Source organism: Rana temporaria, chromosome 10 (assembly GCF_905171775.1).
Source record: "Rana temporaria chromosome 10, aRanTem1.1, whole genome shotgun sequence".
Taxonomy (NCBI): Eukaryota; Metazoa; Chordata; class Amphibia; order Anura; family Ranidae; genus Rana; species Rana temporaria.
In genome coordinates this window covers 104,092,577-104,109,765 of record NC_053498.1, presented here as the reverse complement: position 1 = coordinate 104,109,765, position 17,189 = coordinate 104,092,577, and the positions used below count along the sequence as shown (strand labels likewise).

General features: G+C 44.4%; 1 protein-coding gene across 2 annotated transcripts in view; it reads right to left on the bottom strand.

Annotated features, from left to right (window-relative positions):
- The window catches only part of SKI (SKI proto-oncogene), a 125,181-nt gene extending 110,617 nt beyond the window's left edge, over positions 1–14,564 (bottom strand). Inside the window, exon 1 of one of the 2 annotated variants that reach the window (XM_040325900.1) lies at positions 12,711–14,564. In XM_040325900.1, the coding sequence (XP_040181834.1) occupies positions 12,711–13,634 (924 nt within the window). In that variant the 5' untranslated portion in view covers positions 13,635–14,564. The remainder of the gene's footprint in view (positions 1–12,710) is intronic. The other variant, XM_040325901.1, reaches the window with a different exon arrangement.
- Positions 14,565–17,189: the final 2,625 nt, after the last annotated feature.

Sequence of the window (17,189 nt, the reverse complement as noted above, 5' to 3'; positions counted from 1 at the left end):
AGAAAAGAGGCCCAAGCCCCCTTTTGTTGCCCGGATTTTGCACTCCATGACTGCACAAAGAATACTTGAACTTCAAAACACTCTGAACACCAGGCTATTGCCGAGGCTCTTAATAGCTGCCTGCTTAGGCTACAGATACTAGTCTCATTCATTTCAATGGAGCTAATCCAGACAGGCAAACCGCTTCACAGCATATGATGTAAGAGCTTAAGAGCCATGTTAGGGGGGAGAAAAAAGCTTCTTTTTTTTTTATCATAAAAACATACTTCAATGCAAGTTAAGATCTGGGATTTCATTTGAAATCTAATCGCACAGGGAGAATAAAATAAAAATCTAATTGTTGAAAACAGACTCCAAAATGTTTCCTGCCTTGGTTCAGAAAACTGGGGCAGATTTTTCTAATTTTTTTTTAATCATTCGTTGTTCATCAAAAATTTGCAAGTTCAAACAGAATTTTTTCCAAACTGAAAAAGTTTGTGTAGCCTCTCTAAACAGATAACTGCTTGCGTGTTCTAACCGTCCGCTACTAGAAAAAGGGGACAACTGTATTTCGATTGGCTGGTAATTGGCTTAGTAATGCAAATTCCATGAAGAATTTAAAGCCAGCCATGGTGAATCTAAAATTTCCTTTCATCTCACTATATGTAAATGTTATGCATCCATTGTCAAAAGCCAAGACGTACTACTTAGGCTGTTACACTTACACATGGTAGGCATGGCATACCTACTAAGTTGTGGGAGGAAAAAAATAAAAATTTACACACAAAAAAGGAAATTCGCAGCTTTACTATCGAAAACTTCTCAAATTAACAACAAAACTGTGAAAAGTGATTAAGTTGAGGCACTTCACACATGAACTTACAACTGCTAATTAAAAACCTCCCACTTAATTGCCTATATTTGCATACCACTCAGCCTAAACGGATAATTAAGATTGAGCAGACAGTCCTCATACCCAAGGTGGGAACGAAAGTGAGGAAGAAAAAAAAAAATATATATTTTTTTTCTTCCATAACTAATAAATGTGATGTTCTCCCAATTCTGTTCTGGAACGGGTTATTAACTCACAAAGCTGTTTGAAAGCTTGCGCTTATTGCGTTACACATAAATTGTAACACCAAATATGCAAAAAGCAAGTCCATCTCTCAGCTTAGAAACTTCAAAGTTTGAGGCTAAATGCATGTCCCATGCAGACCAGAGAATTGTAGGAGACAGAGGCCTAGAAAAAACACATAAAATAAAAGGACATTTAATAGAAACACATTTCCAAATGTTTTCAGAAACCTTTTGAAAAAAGGAGGCCTGTGTTTTATAGCGGCCTCTTTTCATGCAGTGATCCTGAAGACACTTTTAACTCCTGGCTTCTTTAAAAAGGACCCCTGTAGATTCACTATCAATGCCAGCAAACCTGGAGTGTATCCTATTAAATGGAAAGTTAAATACCCCTTTTGGGTGAAATTCACTCCTTGTTAATGGGATGCATCACTAAGCAAGGCTCGAACAAACCCCATACAATAACACCAGCCTTCAGCTGCTCTGACACCTTCACATTGTACGGGGAGATCCTCTTCTCTAAACCTATTTTATTTTTTTTGAAAATGCTTTGCTTTGCATATAAAACAGGACATCCCCCACTGCTGCTATCCTACAGGGAGCTTACTTCCTCCCCCTTAGACAAGCAGCCCATTCAGCAGAAATGGAAATCCCACGATGCACTGCAGCAAAACAGCACGGGAAGATAACAAAAGTTACAGGACTGCAGTGAGGCTGGAATGTCTTTTAGGGGGGGGGGGGGGGGGGTTCCCCTACAATAGTGCAAACGATTATAAAGCTGAACATTTTTAGTCTTTCAGCATTTCCCATGTTACAATGACACCATGAGCTTACTTAAAATTCTGTCCCCTACTTTGTAAGATATATTAAAAACTCATCCCCTTCACAAGAAAACTGTTTATGTCACTGAACTTAAGGATGGGTCTCATTCACTATTAAGGCTGAAACCACACATGCCGATGTTCTGCAATGAGCTAGAACACCTAAATGCATGTTAAAAGTGGTTCTAAAGGCTCAAGCCTGTGCAACAGCACTCCCCCCAATACTTACTTGAGCCCCATCGGGATCCAGCAATGTGCACAAGAGCCTCAGCTCTCCAGGGACTCCCCCTCCGCATTGACTCCCACTGCTGTCAATCACAGCCAGTGAGCCAAATGATGGGAGAACAGGGCAGGGCAGGGCCGGGCCGCGGCTGGGTGTAGAAACGGACACACAAGGCAGAGGCTCAAGAGCGAGCCTGTAGTTCAGCAGGGAACCCAAGAGGCTGGGCTGCTCTATGCATAAACCACTGCACAGGGCAGGCAAGTGTAACAGGTTTATTATAATAAAAAATTGCATTTAATAATCACTTTAATGAATGTTTTGCATTAAGGAAAAATAAAAAAATAAAATAAAAAGTCAAACCCTTTCAATAGCAACTCCCCAAGCAACCCCCCTCTAAAAAACACACTTACTCCACCCAGCACTGTCCCATCTGCAGCAGCTCTTCCCACCTTCTGGTCTTAGAATTAGCTGATGGCCATTGGCTTCTGCCAAATACTGTGATAGAGTGGTGGGTGGGGCCGAACTGGTGCTGGGGACCCCAGAAGAGGAGATTCAGGGGCCGCTGTGCACAAAACCACTGCACAGAGCTGGCAACTATAACGTTTCCATATATATATATATATATATATATATATATATATATATATATATATATATATATATATATATAAAAAAAATTGGTTTAGAAACGCTTTAAACATATTATGCAAATATGCAGCAAAGTACTTTGTGCACGTTAAAATGCGCAGCAAAGCACAAATTGCAGCTTGATGAATCTTCTACTGAAAATTAAACTATTAGGGTTCCAGCATAAAGGAAACCCGCACCACTCCCTTCTGAAAATAAATAAATCAAGTCAATGTTCTGGAATAAGAATGCAAATCAGGGAGTTCTTACTTTCCCAATCGGCATGCTTGGTTTGGGTCAGAAAGTACTAAAGCCATTCCTAAGCAGCATGCGTGTTCCAGGTCAAAAAGTATTGAAGCCATTGAAAACAGCATGACGGCCAACAAGTCTTTTTTTTTTTTTTTTGAAGGCCACAAATGGCAGACCCTCATTTCTCAGTAAAGATTTACTATTACACAATAGGATGTCCTAGAGAAAAAAAAAAAAAAAAATACTTCTACCATTTCCTACAGGAACCAAGATTGTTGCCAATCCACTAACTTGCATCAGAACATGGCAGTCTGGATAGCACTTCTTCCCATGGGCAAGGTACTTTTACCAAATCCACCCCCAGGCCAAGATGAGCATTGGCCCAGAAATCAACAATCTGCTCCCTTAACTTCTGTAGGAAGACTACATCTGCATGCAACAGGATTGGTTACAGTTTGCAACTTCCATTGTCCTTTTATTCAAAACCAATCAAGGAGCAAAATGATCTGTCCCCAACTTAGAACTCCAATTTAATCATATATAAAAACACTTCATTTGGTTTAGGGCTTGTTTACTCTGTTAACCACTTGTGAACAGACAGCAAACTTATCCTCTTTCACCATCCTGCTAAATATGTCACGGTTGGGCGAGATCTGTACCCAGGCTTCCACAACAGCCATGAGGTTTAATTGACACCTGAAGTGTTACAAATGGCCAAGACTGGGCTAAAGCACTCTGGCCTTTATGTAGCATTCAACTTTGCCCTCCTGACAAGAGCAAATGGTCGTTTTCAGGAAGCCAAGGACACAGAAATGACCAGATTTTAAGTTCACAGCCATAGCAAGCCCCAGCCTTACCGTCTCCCCTCCTGGACTGAAAGCCCCTTTGGCAGCAGTAAGTTTTGGGTTAATTTGGCAGAATTGTTTAGCCTGGCAAGCTGGCCATAACCAGACTCTGAACAGTACACCTGTGTAATATTAAATCTCAGTCTTTGGCCTAGGCCTGAAATTCAAGTTTCTTCAGTCACCTTCCAGGTCTTTTGTTTGGGTGTTGGATAACAAAAAGAAAGACTGGGAGTGATGCAAACCGCCTGGAGCAGAGATATGAAAAGGATGAATGGCTTAGAGGACAGGGGAGTGGCCACAAGAAAATGGGTGCAGGAGGCCAAAGGCTTGGCACTTATATTTACCAAATCTTTCTTAAACTTTCACGGGGATTTTGAATTTAGTCTTAAACCCTGTGATTAGCTAGAAATAATACACCTTGTCCACATGTAATGAAGTGAATGGCAGACCAGCTAGGTTGGCAGTATTGTTTTTTTGGCATTTCTTTAGCGGCGCGAGTCAAACTGAAAATAAACTAAACTATTGCGTGCGCTTTTTTTTTTTAACCCTTCTGCACAACTGAAATCATGGTATATCAGCAAACTCTTTATTATCTTTTAAAATGCACATGAATATGATGCACCTGAAAATGTGACTTGGGAGTTGTAAGCACTAAATGCAGGACACTGACAAGACATCATCAGAAAGGCTGCTGTCACACTGGGGAGTCGGCGGTAAAGTGCCGCCATTTTTACCGTAGTTTTTGCAGAGGTTTTTAGCCACTGCCGAAAAAGGGCTACAATTGCCCGCAAAGCACCGGCACTGCCCATTAATTTCAATGGGCAGGAGTGGTGGAGGAGCAGTGTATACACCGCTCCTTCACTGCTCCAAAGATGCTGCTTGCAGAAGTTTATTTTTTTTTTTTTTTTAACGTCCGGCCAGCGCATCGCCTCAGTGTGAAAGCACTTTACAGGTGCCATTTTTATCCCAAAAGCGCCTGAAAAACGCCCCAGTGTGAAAGGGGCCAAAGAAGTAAATGACCAAAGGATCATTTTAAGTAGCCAGCGCAATTGCTCGTTTGGTATATAATTTTGATATAGCCCACAATTAAAATGGTCAGCAAGCTGGAAATTTTTTAATTTGCCTTAAACAAGGTAGGATTGTTTAATTTCTGAACAACGCACTTGAGAGGGTGACCTGCATATGCACTATATTTGCTAAGGAAGTCAACCCTATAGCTTGCAATATCTGACTGAGGCTGGCCATGGACGGAGCAATATTGGTTTCCTGCAACCGTCCCCGCCAGGAGACACGGTTCATGCAACCTGCCCATACATTGTTAGAAACTCGGCCAGTTCCTGTTGAACTGGCTGAGATTCAAACAAACAGTCTATGGCCAGCTTAAGATTCCTTGGGCCAACAAAAGGAGTCCATCACAGGCAACAAAAAACTGCCTCAGAGTGAACTACTAGTTATCACTGCGAGAAAGGTTCCCAGTTCATTTGCATTTCCAATGGACACTTGCACAGTAAAAGGATTGTTACTTCATCACAGAAAATTGAACAATGGGTCACAACAAAGTCTTTCAACTGGCCCTATGCTTGACAGTTATTTGACATTCCCCAAAGCTTTCATTAATTACATTGCACAGTATGGCCATCCCTTGGTACCAGATAACCCAGAAGTACAGATAAAGGGGGAAAAAAAAAAAAGTGACAGCATCAGGACATTGTATACAACAAAGCATGAATGGGAAGATAAGAGCATAACAGGAATATGATTCAAGGTATAGTCCATCCCAAAGATAAATAATTAAACATGCATACAGACACAGACATTAGTCCAGAAAGCAGCAATTTCCACACGGACGTTGCGTCACGCATACTGGGAAAGACCAGCCCAGCAATAGCACTTAGCCATCCGTCCCCCATTGCAAAACGGAGATGCATATAAATCTGTGCATATGTAATCAACAAATAGCCCACACCACGCTTTTGAAAGAGCATTTCCTCCGTACATTTGCCTGTCACATTAAGAGTAATTGGTGGTTTCAGCCGGCTGGTAAAATTATCCCCACTGTCATAATCAGCGCAATTTCAATTTAACTGATATTTTATTTAATATTCAGCTCCGTATAATTAGCAATGAATGAAAAATGGCACTTCCGATCACTTTTTTTTGTGCTATGCCATGTTAAAAGCTCAGAGCTCTGCATGCCTGCGAAACCCCAATAGTTAAAACCAAAATTTACCAAAGACAACTTCTTAATCTATAGGGCTCCATTTTCACAATACTCCTCCATAAAAGATGGAATCTATTTGGGGATTCAGTCTTCCACTAAAGAACGCATACACCATATTTTACATTGTGCGCTCATAAATTTGGTATTTTACCAACTGTAAAAAAAATCGGAAAGAATAAAAAAAAAATAAAAAAAAGAAAGTCAGGAAAGGTTAAAGGCTTTTTTTTTTTTTTATGCACCGTTTTAGAGAACCTTCTTTTTTTCTGGTTCTGGTCAGCATTTTGGATAATACCTTATTTTCAGTCCTGGTGATAATGGTTACTGGGATAAATAGAGCAAGTTAACCTCTTCAACCATGACAGACTGTAATAAAATACCTGATGTGAGTTCTACCCCTTCCTAACTTAATCCAAAACCAAAAGGTTTTGGCCAGGTATACAAATGTGGTGGTCCCAAGGACATCAAGGTGCGTTCCAAGTATACAGCTACCCATTTTGGCCCTCAGGCAAAAACAGCCTATATAGAAGGCATAGCAAACTACAGTAGGCCTTATGCAACAGCATAGGCCATGGTCTGTCTATGTATCCCCCCCCCCCCCCCCAACCATTGGTCAAAGCTTAGCATTTTACCTTCCAGGTACAGAGAATCAGATGGTCTCAGTCTACAAAGATACATTGGGGACTGGACATGCATATGCACAAACCCTAGACAGAAAGTTTCCACTACTCAGGGTATTGACCTTTAAACTCAGTTATGCCGTTAGTCTACAGAGAGACTTCACAGGCTGCCAATACATGGATGAAATAGATTTCTGTCGAGTCTTTCACAACACAGCCCATTTCCAAACAACGCGGAAGCCTGAGGAACTAGATGTCTAGCCTTGTGCAACGACGAGACAGACTATTCTTGAGTAAAACCGATACGTGACCAATAGCCAGACGCTCCATCACAATGCTTTTAGAGAACTTTAAAGAAAAAATCATTTGAACACGCCTATTACTGTAAGCTTTTTCCATTATGCACAGAACTGGACGTTATTGGGTGCTTATCAGAAAAACAGAGTCAGAAAAAGGCAACTTAACATATCTCTGCCATACAGAGCCTTGCAGAATTTGCTTCGGGTTCACTTGCACTTCATACATCAGAAAACAATTCAGTCTTACTGCCCAGAAGTCTTTGCTGATGACCATTTAACTGCCCGCAGGGCAAATTATAGGCACTAGAACTACAGATTAAAAAATGGCTTGTTCAAACTTTCAAGTAACTTCAATTTTTCAATTGCTCAACTATTAATACACAATATTCCATAATTACCAAGACAATTTCCATATTCTCAAAACACATACAATAACGTTAATAAATGTCAAGGTAACTTGATCAATTTTTACGAGAGTAAATTTGACGGGGGGGAAAAAAAAAAACTTGATCAACGTAGCACCCATAATGACAATCTGGTAGATTTATTTTATTTTTTATAATTTTATAATTTTTCTGAGGTAAAGTAAATATGTTGTCTTGGGTCTTAAGTGTGTTAACCCCAAGCCACTCAGTGTGCCCATGGTCAAAGTCTGATTAGTTGGTCTTCACTTTTTGAAGTGACCAACATCCATAATAGACAGAAAAAGAAAAAAAAAAAGAAGGACTACTTGTCTGCTGCCTAGCTCAGTGTCTATGTCCCATTTACCCCAGACTCCTAACACTTGATATCCTGTCTGCCATATCGAGCTTCTTACTCAACGCTTTAGCAGACACACAAAAGAAGGCTGCAATGCTTCAAACCCAGGAGAGCACTCTAGAGAGGACCCATTTTATGACGACAGGGAACTTTTATTATTATTATTATTAGCTCACTGAGTCACTGAAGGAAGTCTATACAGACCAGAAGACAACACAGAACAGTAAATGTAGGACTTGTTATTTACTTTTTATTTACAAACACAGAGAGTTGAATCATACCAACTACATAGAAACCTTGACAAAAAAAAAAAAAAATAAAGAATAACTACCACAAGAAAAAAAAAAAAAAAAAGAAAAAAAGAAGATCAATTCAACTACTGTATACTCTTACAATGAAGAAGAAAAACACGAAAAACAACAACACACCACAGAACTTGAAATTTAATGCATTGCCATTTTGTGGGCTAGACCAAGATTTGATATACTACTCCACTAGGAGCTAGCGATGACACTTTGTTGTATGAAACATGACGCGCTCAAACACTGTCTGGCTGCTACTGTTCAGCGGAAAAAAATTAAAATATTTGAGACAGGTACACCTCAAAACATTAGCATAAGAATCACAATCCTATTTGACTGCCTGTGGATAAATAAATGTGTATTCATGACTATTAACACCCCACAAAGCTTTTTACTCAGCAACATTGCTTAATCAATTTGTCTTGCTTCCGATATTAGTATTTTAGAGTCATTCAACAAGCTGTGCTAGTAGCTGGGAAGACATTGGCTGGGCAAATTCTTCCATCTTATTCAATCTCAAGAATGTCTTCCTAAGTGCAACCAGTGCCATTTAGAGTCCATGCAGCACGAGTCTTTCCATAGAGAAGTGAGAGAAAGGGGATAATAGGGAGGGAGGGCGGGGAGGGGGAGGGATGCCCTCAGGGAATACAGCCAAATGAGATTTAGATCTATTGAGATAAATAGTTAAAAAAAAAAAAAAAAAGACACCCTGTAGCCAAATAAGAGATAGGTCAGTAGAAAGAAGTAAGAACAGATGAGATCTAACTGTAGAGATAATACATTTCCTATTAGAACACCAAAGTAATCCTCTACCCTTTCAGGATAACATCTCATGGACTCACCTGCTGGTCAGAAAACTGTCCGCTATAATTTCCACCCACATATCTACAGGACACATGGATACCGTTTGGTAAAAACTTTCCAACAACCTTGAGCACCAGTTCCTTAGTACAACCCTATTCCTGAAAAAGCTCCAATCCAATGGTTAAAAAATGATCAACCATACACCTAGGGACTTCTATCAACTACATTTGGGTAGATCTGCCTGTCGAGAGGTAGAAGAGCATTATTCAGTATAAACTTCCCCACAACCTCGAGAACCACTTCCTTTGCACAACACCTTCCAAAAAAATAAAAATTAAAAGATATGATCAACAATGTTGTCACACCTTGAGACGACTTCCACCAACTCTACACCTCTGCAACAATTTCAGTAGATCTGCCCATCAAGAGGAGGAAGAACCTAGACACATACTTATCATACAGAAAAACACTTGCTGACCTATTGCGGCAGAGGAGCCTGCATTCATAAGATAGCCCACACAAATGTGCCGTCAAAGCAGCTTCCGAAGACACGCAATACGCATTACAATTCAGTCCATTCACAAGGTCACAAGTTAGGGGATGCGAGTCTTGTCAGGTTATCACAAAACATCAGCCTGTTGGCCTTGAGCTACAAAGACGACTAGGAAACGGCAATAAAATGTAAATGATGTAGATTTATATACATATATTAAAAAATGTAATTGTATATGTATATACACATACACACACACACACACACAAACAGACTTTTATTAAAGGTAACAAAACCAACAGCGGTAGACTAATATAACGTCTGGCGAGAAACGGGTTAAACAATGTAGTCCCGAGCTACTCACAAATGGGTCCATTCTTGCCAGACAGTGCTATTCAAAGCCTCCACCTCAATCCTTGATTAGCCGGGGATAGACAAGCCATTAAAAACGCATCCACCTCCAACTATCACAGATAATGTGCCTCATTAATGCGCCACAATAGCTCTGACACACAGTTGTAAGAAACTCCTGGGGAAATTGGGAAGGAGTCTATTCACTGATAATACTGAGGGGAAAAAAAAGGTTTAAAGCAATAATGCGATTTAATTGGCCTCCCAAGTAGAGATCTGTAAATGCAACTTTATTATGCACCAAGAAGAATCACAGGAGATTGTCATGTATTTTATGCAGAAACGCCAATGAATAGCTATATGGAATCGGGAACTGAAATTGTACAGTTGCTCGGTGGCACAAAAGCTGAGGTCCCCCCTTTGCTTTAGAAAACTGGTCATTTCATCCTCAACCAGTAAATGAAGGACCCGCGTAGATTACAGCGTCAAAGGAAACCTAATACTTTTTGTCTGGGAACTAGTCTAGCTTCTCAAAACATCAAGAATTTGAGATCATAAAAAGGAAATAAAAATCCCAGGGAAAGTGTTTTGACAAAGAGAAAAGCGGTTTATCAACAACACAATGCGGCTGATGATAGGCAGGTCTGAAATTTGAAAAGTTTATTGATTTAACAATCGCAGGAAGGAAAAAAAAACAAGGATTGAAGACTCTAAGAGGGTCATGGAAAAAGTTTGTCATCTGCATGGTCCTTAAGTGCTGCCCACATAGTCGGATCCATGCCAGCTACCGACTCTGCCTTATGCACACTGGCATCCACATATGGTCGAGCCCAGACGCCTAAAATAAACCACTAGCGTCTGGACAGCCAGTCTGGGTGGCATGTCTTCCTTCGGCTGCCCCAGTTATGTATACACCACCTACACACAATGCAGAATACCGCCACCACTCCAGTGCCAGGTGCCTAGCTCACTGGACGGCAAGAAATAAAAGACAACGTCATTCCTAGAAAGAATTGATGATCTTCATTATGGGAGAATACCCAGGGCATTCTTTAAATAGGGGATCCTGCTGTACTATGTGCTACCCAGGAGATGTATAGGTGGAGATGGCCATCTATACATTTTCTTCTATATTGGGGGGGGTTAGGGACGCTGGTCTGGTCTGCACCTGTTCTGTACGCCTACATATAAATGATGAACAGAAACGCACGTCCTGGATGTCAAAACGCTACTGTTATCAATATCTACAACCGAAGAGGGTGCTCAGCAATTATTTTTATCATCGAATGACATCAACACACAAACCAGCACAGGTTGCCATCAGGTCACATTAAATGCCACCGGGGGACAACGCACTTTGTTGCCTCTATGAGTTCCCTGCAGAGGGACACACTGGCTCTCTGGAGTTGTCACACTCTGCTGCCTCCTCCAATGGCAGTCTAGGGATGTCTGTGGACAAATTACACCTTTATGACCAGTAATAACTTCTGCCCAAATGCCCCCAAACAAACTTGAACTGCAATTAACCCAAAGCCTCCTCCGCAGCAACAAACAAAAACCAGCAACATGCCTTCCGATATCACCCCATATTATTACATTATACCCACAAATCACAGCCCTTTAACCCCTTGTGTGCCAGGGCAAACCCTTTACACCCCTTCATGACAAAATCCACACAACTCATTCTAAAAACAAAGAAGTCACTAAACCGCACAAAATACTCAACGTTACTGCTAAAACAAAGAAAATAGAATTATCAAAAATATTTAGGAGATCGATAAACTTAACGCCATCAGAATGCGAATTGCAAAGTTATTATTTCACCCCTCAAATTCCAGCAGAATAAACCCAAAATAAAAAATAAACCCCACACTCTCCACTGTCAAAAATCAATACAATTTAACATCTTAACTGCCACAATCTCTAATAGTCAATACCAGCAAAAACACACTTAGAAGTTAACCCCTTAACTGGCCAATATTAAACTGAAGATGAATTCCTTAGAATGTGCATTAGTATATAATATTAATAAAAAAAAAATCATACAATTAACCCTTTAGCTACAAAACTCACAAGACTACACAAACAACAACAAAAAGTGGAGTTCAGTCAACCTTCACCCTTCGCTGACCAAACAACAAACCACAGACTTGGCAATTTAACCCTGTAGCTGCCAAAAAAATAGAAAAACCTTGATGGTCAACTCCTATAGCCTGCAAAAAAAAAAAAAAAAACCCACTGAAACCAAGCTACTTTGCTGCCTAAAACCTAGAGGCGCTTAACCCCTGAGCTGCCAATAACTAGAGCGGAGTAACCCCTGAGCTGCCAGAGTAACCCCTGAGCTGCCAATAACTAGAGCGGATTAACCCTCGAGCTGCCAATAACTAGAGCCGAGTAACCCCCGAGCTGCCAATAACTAGAGCAGAGTAACCCCTGAGCTGCCAATAACTATAGCAGAGTAACCCCTGAGCTGCCAATAACTAGAGCGGAGTAACCCCCGAGCTGCCAATAACTAGAGCGGAGTAACCCCTGAGCTGCCAATAACTAGAGCCGAGTAACCCCTGAGCTGCCAATAACTAGAGCCGAGTAACCCCCGAGCTGCCAATAACTAGAGCGGAGTAACCCCCGAGCTGCCAATAACTAGAGCAGAGTAACCCCTGAGCTGCCAATAACTAGAGCAGAGCCCTGAGCTGCCAACTTAAGATGGCAAACTCTTTAGCTGCCAAAAAAAAAACAATCAAGCGGATTAACCCCCCGAGGTGTCAAAAACATCTTGAGCCGATTAACCTCTAAAATGCCAAAAAAGAGGGAACAGCCACCCGTTTACTGCCAAAAATAACCCCCTTAGCTGCCAATAACTGGAGCTGACTGATGCCGCCAGCTTGAAACACTCAGGGCCCCCAGCTGTCAAAAAAACACTGTTAACCCCTTAGCTGCCCTAAACAAAAACCTTAAAGCAATGGCCCCCCAAGCACCACAGCCGAATAACCCCTTAGCTGCCAAGAAGCGATGACCCCCTCGGGGGAGCCCATTAACCCCTCCTCACCCGTGAAGTTTTCCTCTTGTACTTGTTGCTGTAGTCGAACTTGTCCTTCATCTCGTCCAGCAGCCTGCCCAGCCGGCTCTGCTCGTCTTCCCCGCTATAATCCGGGGCCAGGAGGATGTAGGCCCTCCAGTTGGCCGAGTCGAAGCCCCAGTGGCACGTCCGGTTCTCCAGCGCCTTGTGCGAGTGCACGACGAACTTGTGCGGGGGGTAGAGCAGGCGGCAGTCCAGGCACTGGATACAGGGGGCGCTGGGGTTGGCGTACAGCTCCGGGATGAAGAGGCCTTTACACTTGCCGAAGCACTCATGGTACACACGGAAGCTCCTCTCGGTGACCTCGAGCTCCAGGCCGGCCGAGCCCGGTGGGAAGTCCTTCTTGCAGCGCGGAGGGTAGCTTCCCCCGTACAGAAGGGCGTTGCAGAGTCTCTCGGCGTCGGTCTTGGTGATGAGGCCGCACGAAGGAGCGGAGAACGGAAGGATCCCCATGACTTTCAGGATCTCCAGCTGGTCGGCCGTACACCGGGAGCAGTAGACGTGCAGCTCGTCGCACACCGAGTTGATCTGCTGCAGGCTGAAGTCCCGGAGCACCGAGTTGAGGATCTGCGGGAGGCACAGGCGCTTCTCCCCGCCGACCACGAAGCACGAGATGGTCTCCCCCTCCAGGATGGTCTCGCAGCGCTCCGTCGAGCGGTCGGACGGCATGAAGAGCGGCCCCCCGGGGATGACCGGAGGCGGCTGGACCGAAGGGAGGTGGAGGATGGGCTCGGGCGGCTCCTTACCGCTCTCCTTCTTATACATGTCCTGAGCCCAGCGGGCGGAGAAGGCGGCCGGGCCGCCCAGGGAGCTCATAGAGCTCAGGTGGAACTGCTCCAGGGTCTTCTGCAGACCGGGATGGGGCTGGAAGCTCCGGCTCACAGCCTCCATCATCGAAGGGGGGAAGGGAGGAATAGATGAGGGAGGGAAAGAAGAAGGAAGGGAGGCAGACAGGCGCGGGACACCAACTCTAGTCACAAGCCGGGGCCAATGACGACAACTTCACAGGCGCTCCATGGCCGGACAGTCCCCGCGGCACGTGCCCCGCCGCGACCCTCTGCCCATAGGAGGGGGGGAGGAGGAGGTTCCTCCGCTCTCTATGGTATGTGTCCACACACACGGGGCAAGTCCTCCACACGCTCTACCACCGATACAATAAAGTTCCTCCGACACAGCCGGGGAAGTTCCTCCGCGCTCTCCCTCTCTCTGATAGGATAGGACGGGAAGTCCTCGCGCCGCTCTAGGATGGATACAATAAAGTTCCTCCGCTCTGCGATAGGACGGAATGGGAAGTCCTCGCGCCGCTCTAGGATACAGTGGGAGGAAGTCGCTCCGCTCTGTGATAGGATAAGAATAGGAAGTCCTCGGATAGATACAAAATAAAGTTCCTCGTGTGATAGGACAGTCACTAGTGTTCCTCTCAGGAGTGTCTCGTCGTCCTGTCACAGCGGCTCCCCCCAATGTGCACACAGCCTGGCTCTCCAATTCAGAGTGCTTAGCTAATACTCTGTGTGTGCCTGAGCGCTCCAGCCTCCTCCTCCCTTCTCCACCCCCTTTTCTCTCTCTCTCTCTCTTCTGTTTGTTGGTGTCTGCCTCAGTCATTGAATCCCAGCCAAGAATGTGACCAACTCCCCAGGCTGGCTCTTCCAGGAACAGCCGCCCCTCCCCGCCGGCTTCTTCTTTCTTTTTTTTTTTTTCCTGCTGCAAAGCGGAAAAAAACTTGTCTGTAGAAACCCGAGTGAAAAAGATGATGGTTAGTGCGCCGGTGGGGGAGGGAGACAGGCGCGGGCGGGCAAGTTTACAGGGAGGAGGAGGAGGGGGCAGGTAATGGTTGTCAGCTGTGACTTTCTGACCCCTCTGGAGGACTCTTGTTGTGGCAGAGGGATTATTAGTCGCCTTTGTCACAGAGAAGGACGGGGAGGAAGGAGATAAGGACACTGACAGGGAAATACTGAGTGCCTGGCTACTCCTGGCCTGTACTAAGGTGACACCAATCACAGCACCCCTCCAATCAGATTCTTCACCAATCACACGATCTTCTGCCAATCACATGACCCCTCCACCAATCAGACGACCGTTCACCAATCACAGAACTCCCCCACCAATCACACATCCACCAATCACACGACCCCCCACCAATCACATGACCCCTCCACCAATCACACGACCCCCCACCAATCACATGACCCCTCCACCAATCACACATCCACCAATCACACATCCAACAATCACATGACCCCTCCACCAATCAGACGACCGTTCACCAATCGCCTGTTCACCGTTCGCCTGTACTAAGGTGACACCAATCACAGGACCCCTCCAATCACACGACCCCACACCAATCACATGACCCCTCCACCAATCACACAACTGTTCACCAATCACAGGACTCCCCCACCAATCACACATCCACCAATCACACGACCCCCCACCAATCACATGACCCCTCCACCAATCACACGACTGTTCACCAATCACAGAACTCCCCCACCACATCTCCCAGAATCACAGAACTCCCAGAACACATCCACCAATCACACGACCCCCCACCAATCACATGACCCCTCCACCAATCACACAACTGTTCACCAATCACAGAACTCCCCCACCAATCACACGACCCCCCACCAATCACATGACCCCTCCACCAATCACACGACTGTTCACCAATCACAGAACTCCCCCACCAATCACACATCCACCAATCACACGACCCCACACCAATCACATGACCCCTCCACCAATCACACAACTGTTCACCAATCACAGAACTCCCCCACCAATCACACATCCACCAATCACACGACCCCCCACCAATCACACGACCCCCAACCCCCAGGCTTATTCTGACACCTCTCCTACCTGTAGCAATCTGTATTTATTTTTTCCTAGAAAATTACTCAGAACCCCCAAATATTATATATATTTTTAAAGAAGAACTCCAGGTTCACACAGGCATTAAAAACGCCCCTCTACCTCTTATTATAGGTAGGTATATATCTGCAGAGGAAGTTTACTTCCTCTTTACGGAGCGAGTCAGGAAGCCAGGGCCGCTTGTCCCTCCCAAAATCCATACCAGACCCTTAACCGAGCAGGTCAAGAAAGGGCAAACAAGCAACCCCATCCTGAACCATACCAGGCCACATGCCCTCAACATGGGATGTGAGGGGGTGCTTTGGGGCAGAAGGTGCCATATTGATTTAGACAAGGGCCTCTTCCCCACAACTCTGGGCAGTGGTTGTGGGGGTCTGGGCACAGAGGGCTTATCGGAATCTGGAAGCCCTCTTTAACAAGGGGACCCCCAGATCCCTCGCCCCCCCCCCCATTCGCTCAAAAAAGTGTCAAAAATAAACAAACAGTTTTTGACAATGCCTATATTAAAAATAGTAAAAAAAAATGTCCACCTGTGTAGATCCATCATCAAACATGATGCCCGCCGCACTGCCAACCTGAAAAAAAAAAACAATTTCCGCTTATTCCGAATGCTCCCACTCAGATACTTGCTCTGTCGCCTGACATTTCTTAAATAGCTAAGGGCCAGGGCCACCAGACGACCTCACCTGGTGGCACCGCCCCCTTGTGACATCATCAACCAGTGCATACAGGCTAATGATGTCACACCTTTGTATTCATTGATAGAATGCATCATCCCCACTGAACGCTGCTGCTGTAGACTCTTCTGTGTTCTGGGTATAAGAAAGGAAGTTTCGGCTCGCCCCCGGCACACAGTGCGGTATGTAGCTGCAGCTGCATACAATTTATACTGAACATCCAGCGGCCTCACAGGTAAGAAAGGCACATAGGGGGTTATTTACTAAAACTGGAGAGTGCAAACTTTGGTGCAACTCTGCATAGAATCCAATTAGCTTCCAGGTTTTATTGTCAAAGCTTAACTGAACAAGCTGAAGTTAGAAGCTGATTGGCTGCTACCATGCACAGTGCAACATTTTTAGTGAATCTACCCCAATGTAAATTGTGTGAAAAACTGGAGTTCTTCTTTAAAGCGGGGGTTCACCCTAAAAAAAATGTTTTCTTTATCTACCATCCCATCCAGCATACTAGCGTCAGCTACAGTATGCCTTTTTTTATTTTTTTTGCGCTGTACTTACCGTTTAATCGTCCAGTTTCGTTTCAGACTCCGGCAGGGGGAATAGACGTTCCTATGAAGAGGGGAACATGATTGACGTCCGGCTATGGCGCTTCACGCATTCCGAAAATAGCCAAAATAGGACTCAGATATATACGGCGCCTGCGCAGTCAGCTCCTAGTCTGTGCGCAGGCGCCGTATAGCGCCGTGAAGAGCCGAGTCCTACTCCGGCTATTTTCGGAACGCGTGACGCACCATAGCCGGACGTCAATCATGTTCCCCTCTTCATAGGAATGCCTACTCCCCGCGGGAGTCTGAAAAGAAACCGAAGGATTAAACTGTAAGTACAGCGCAAAAAAGAG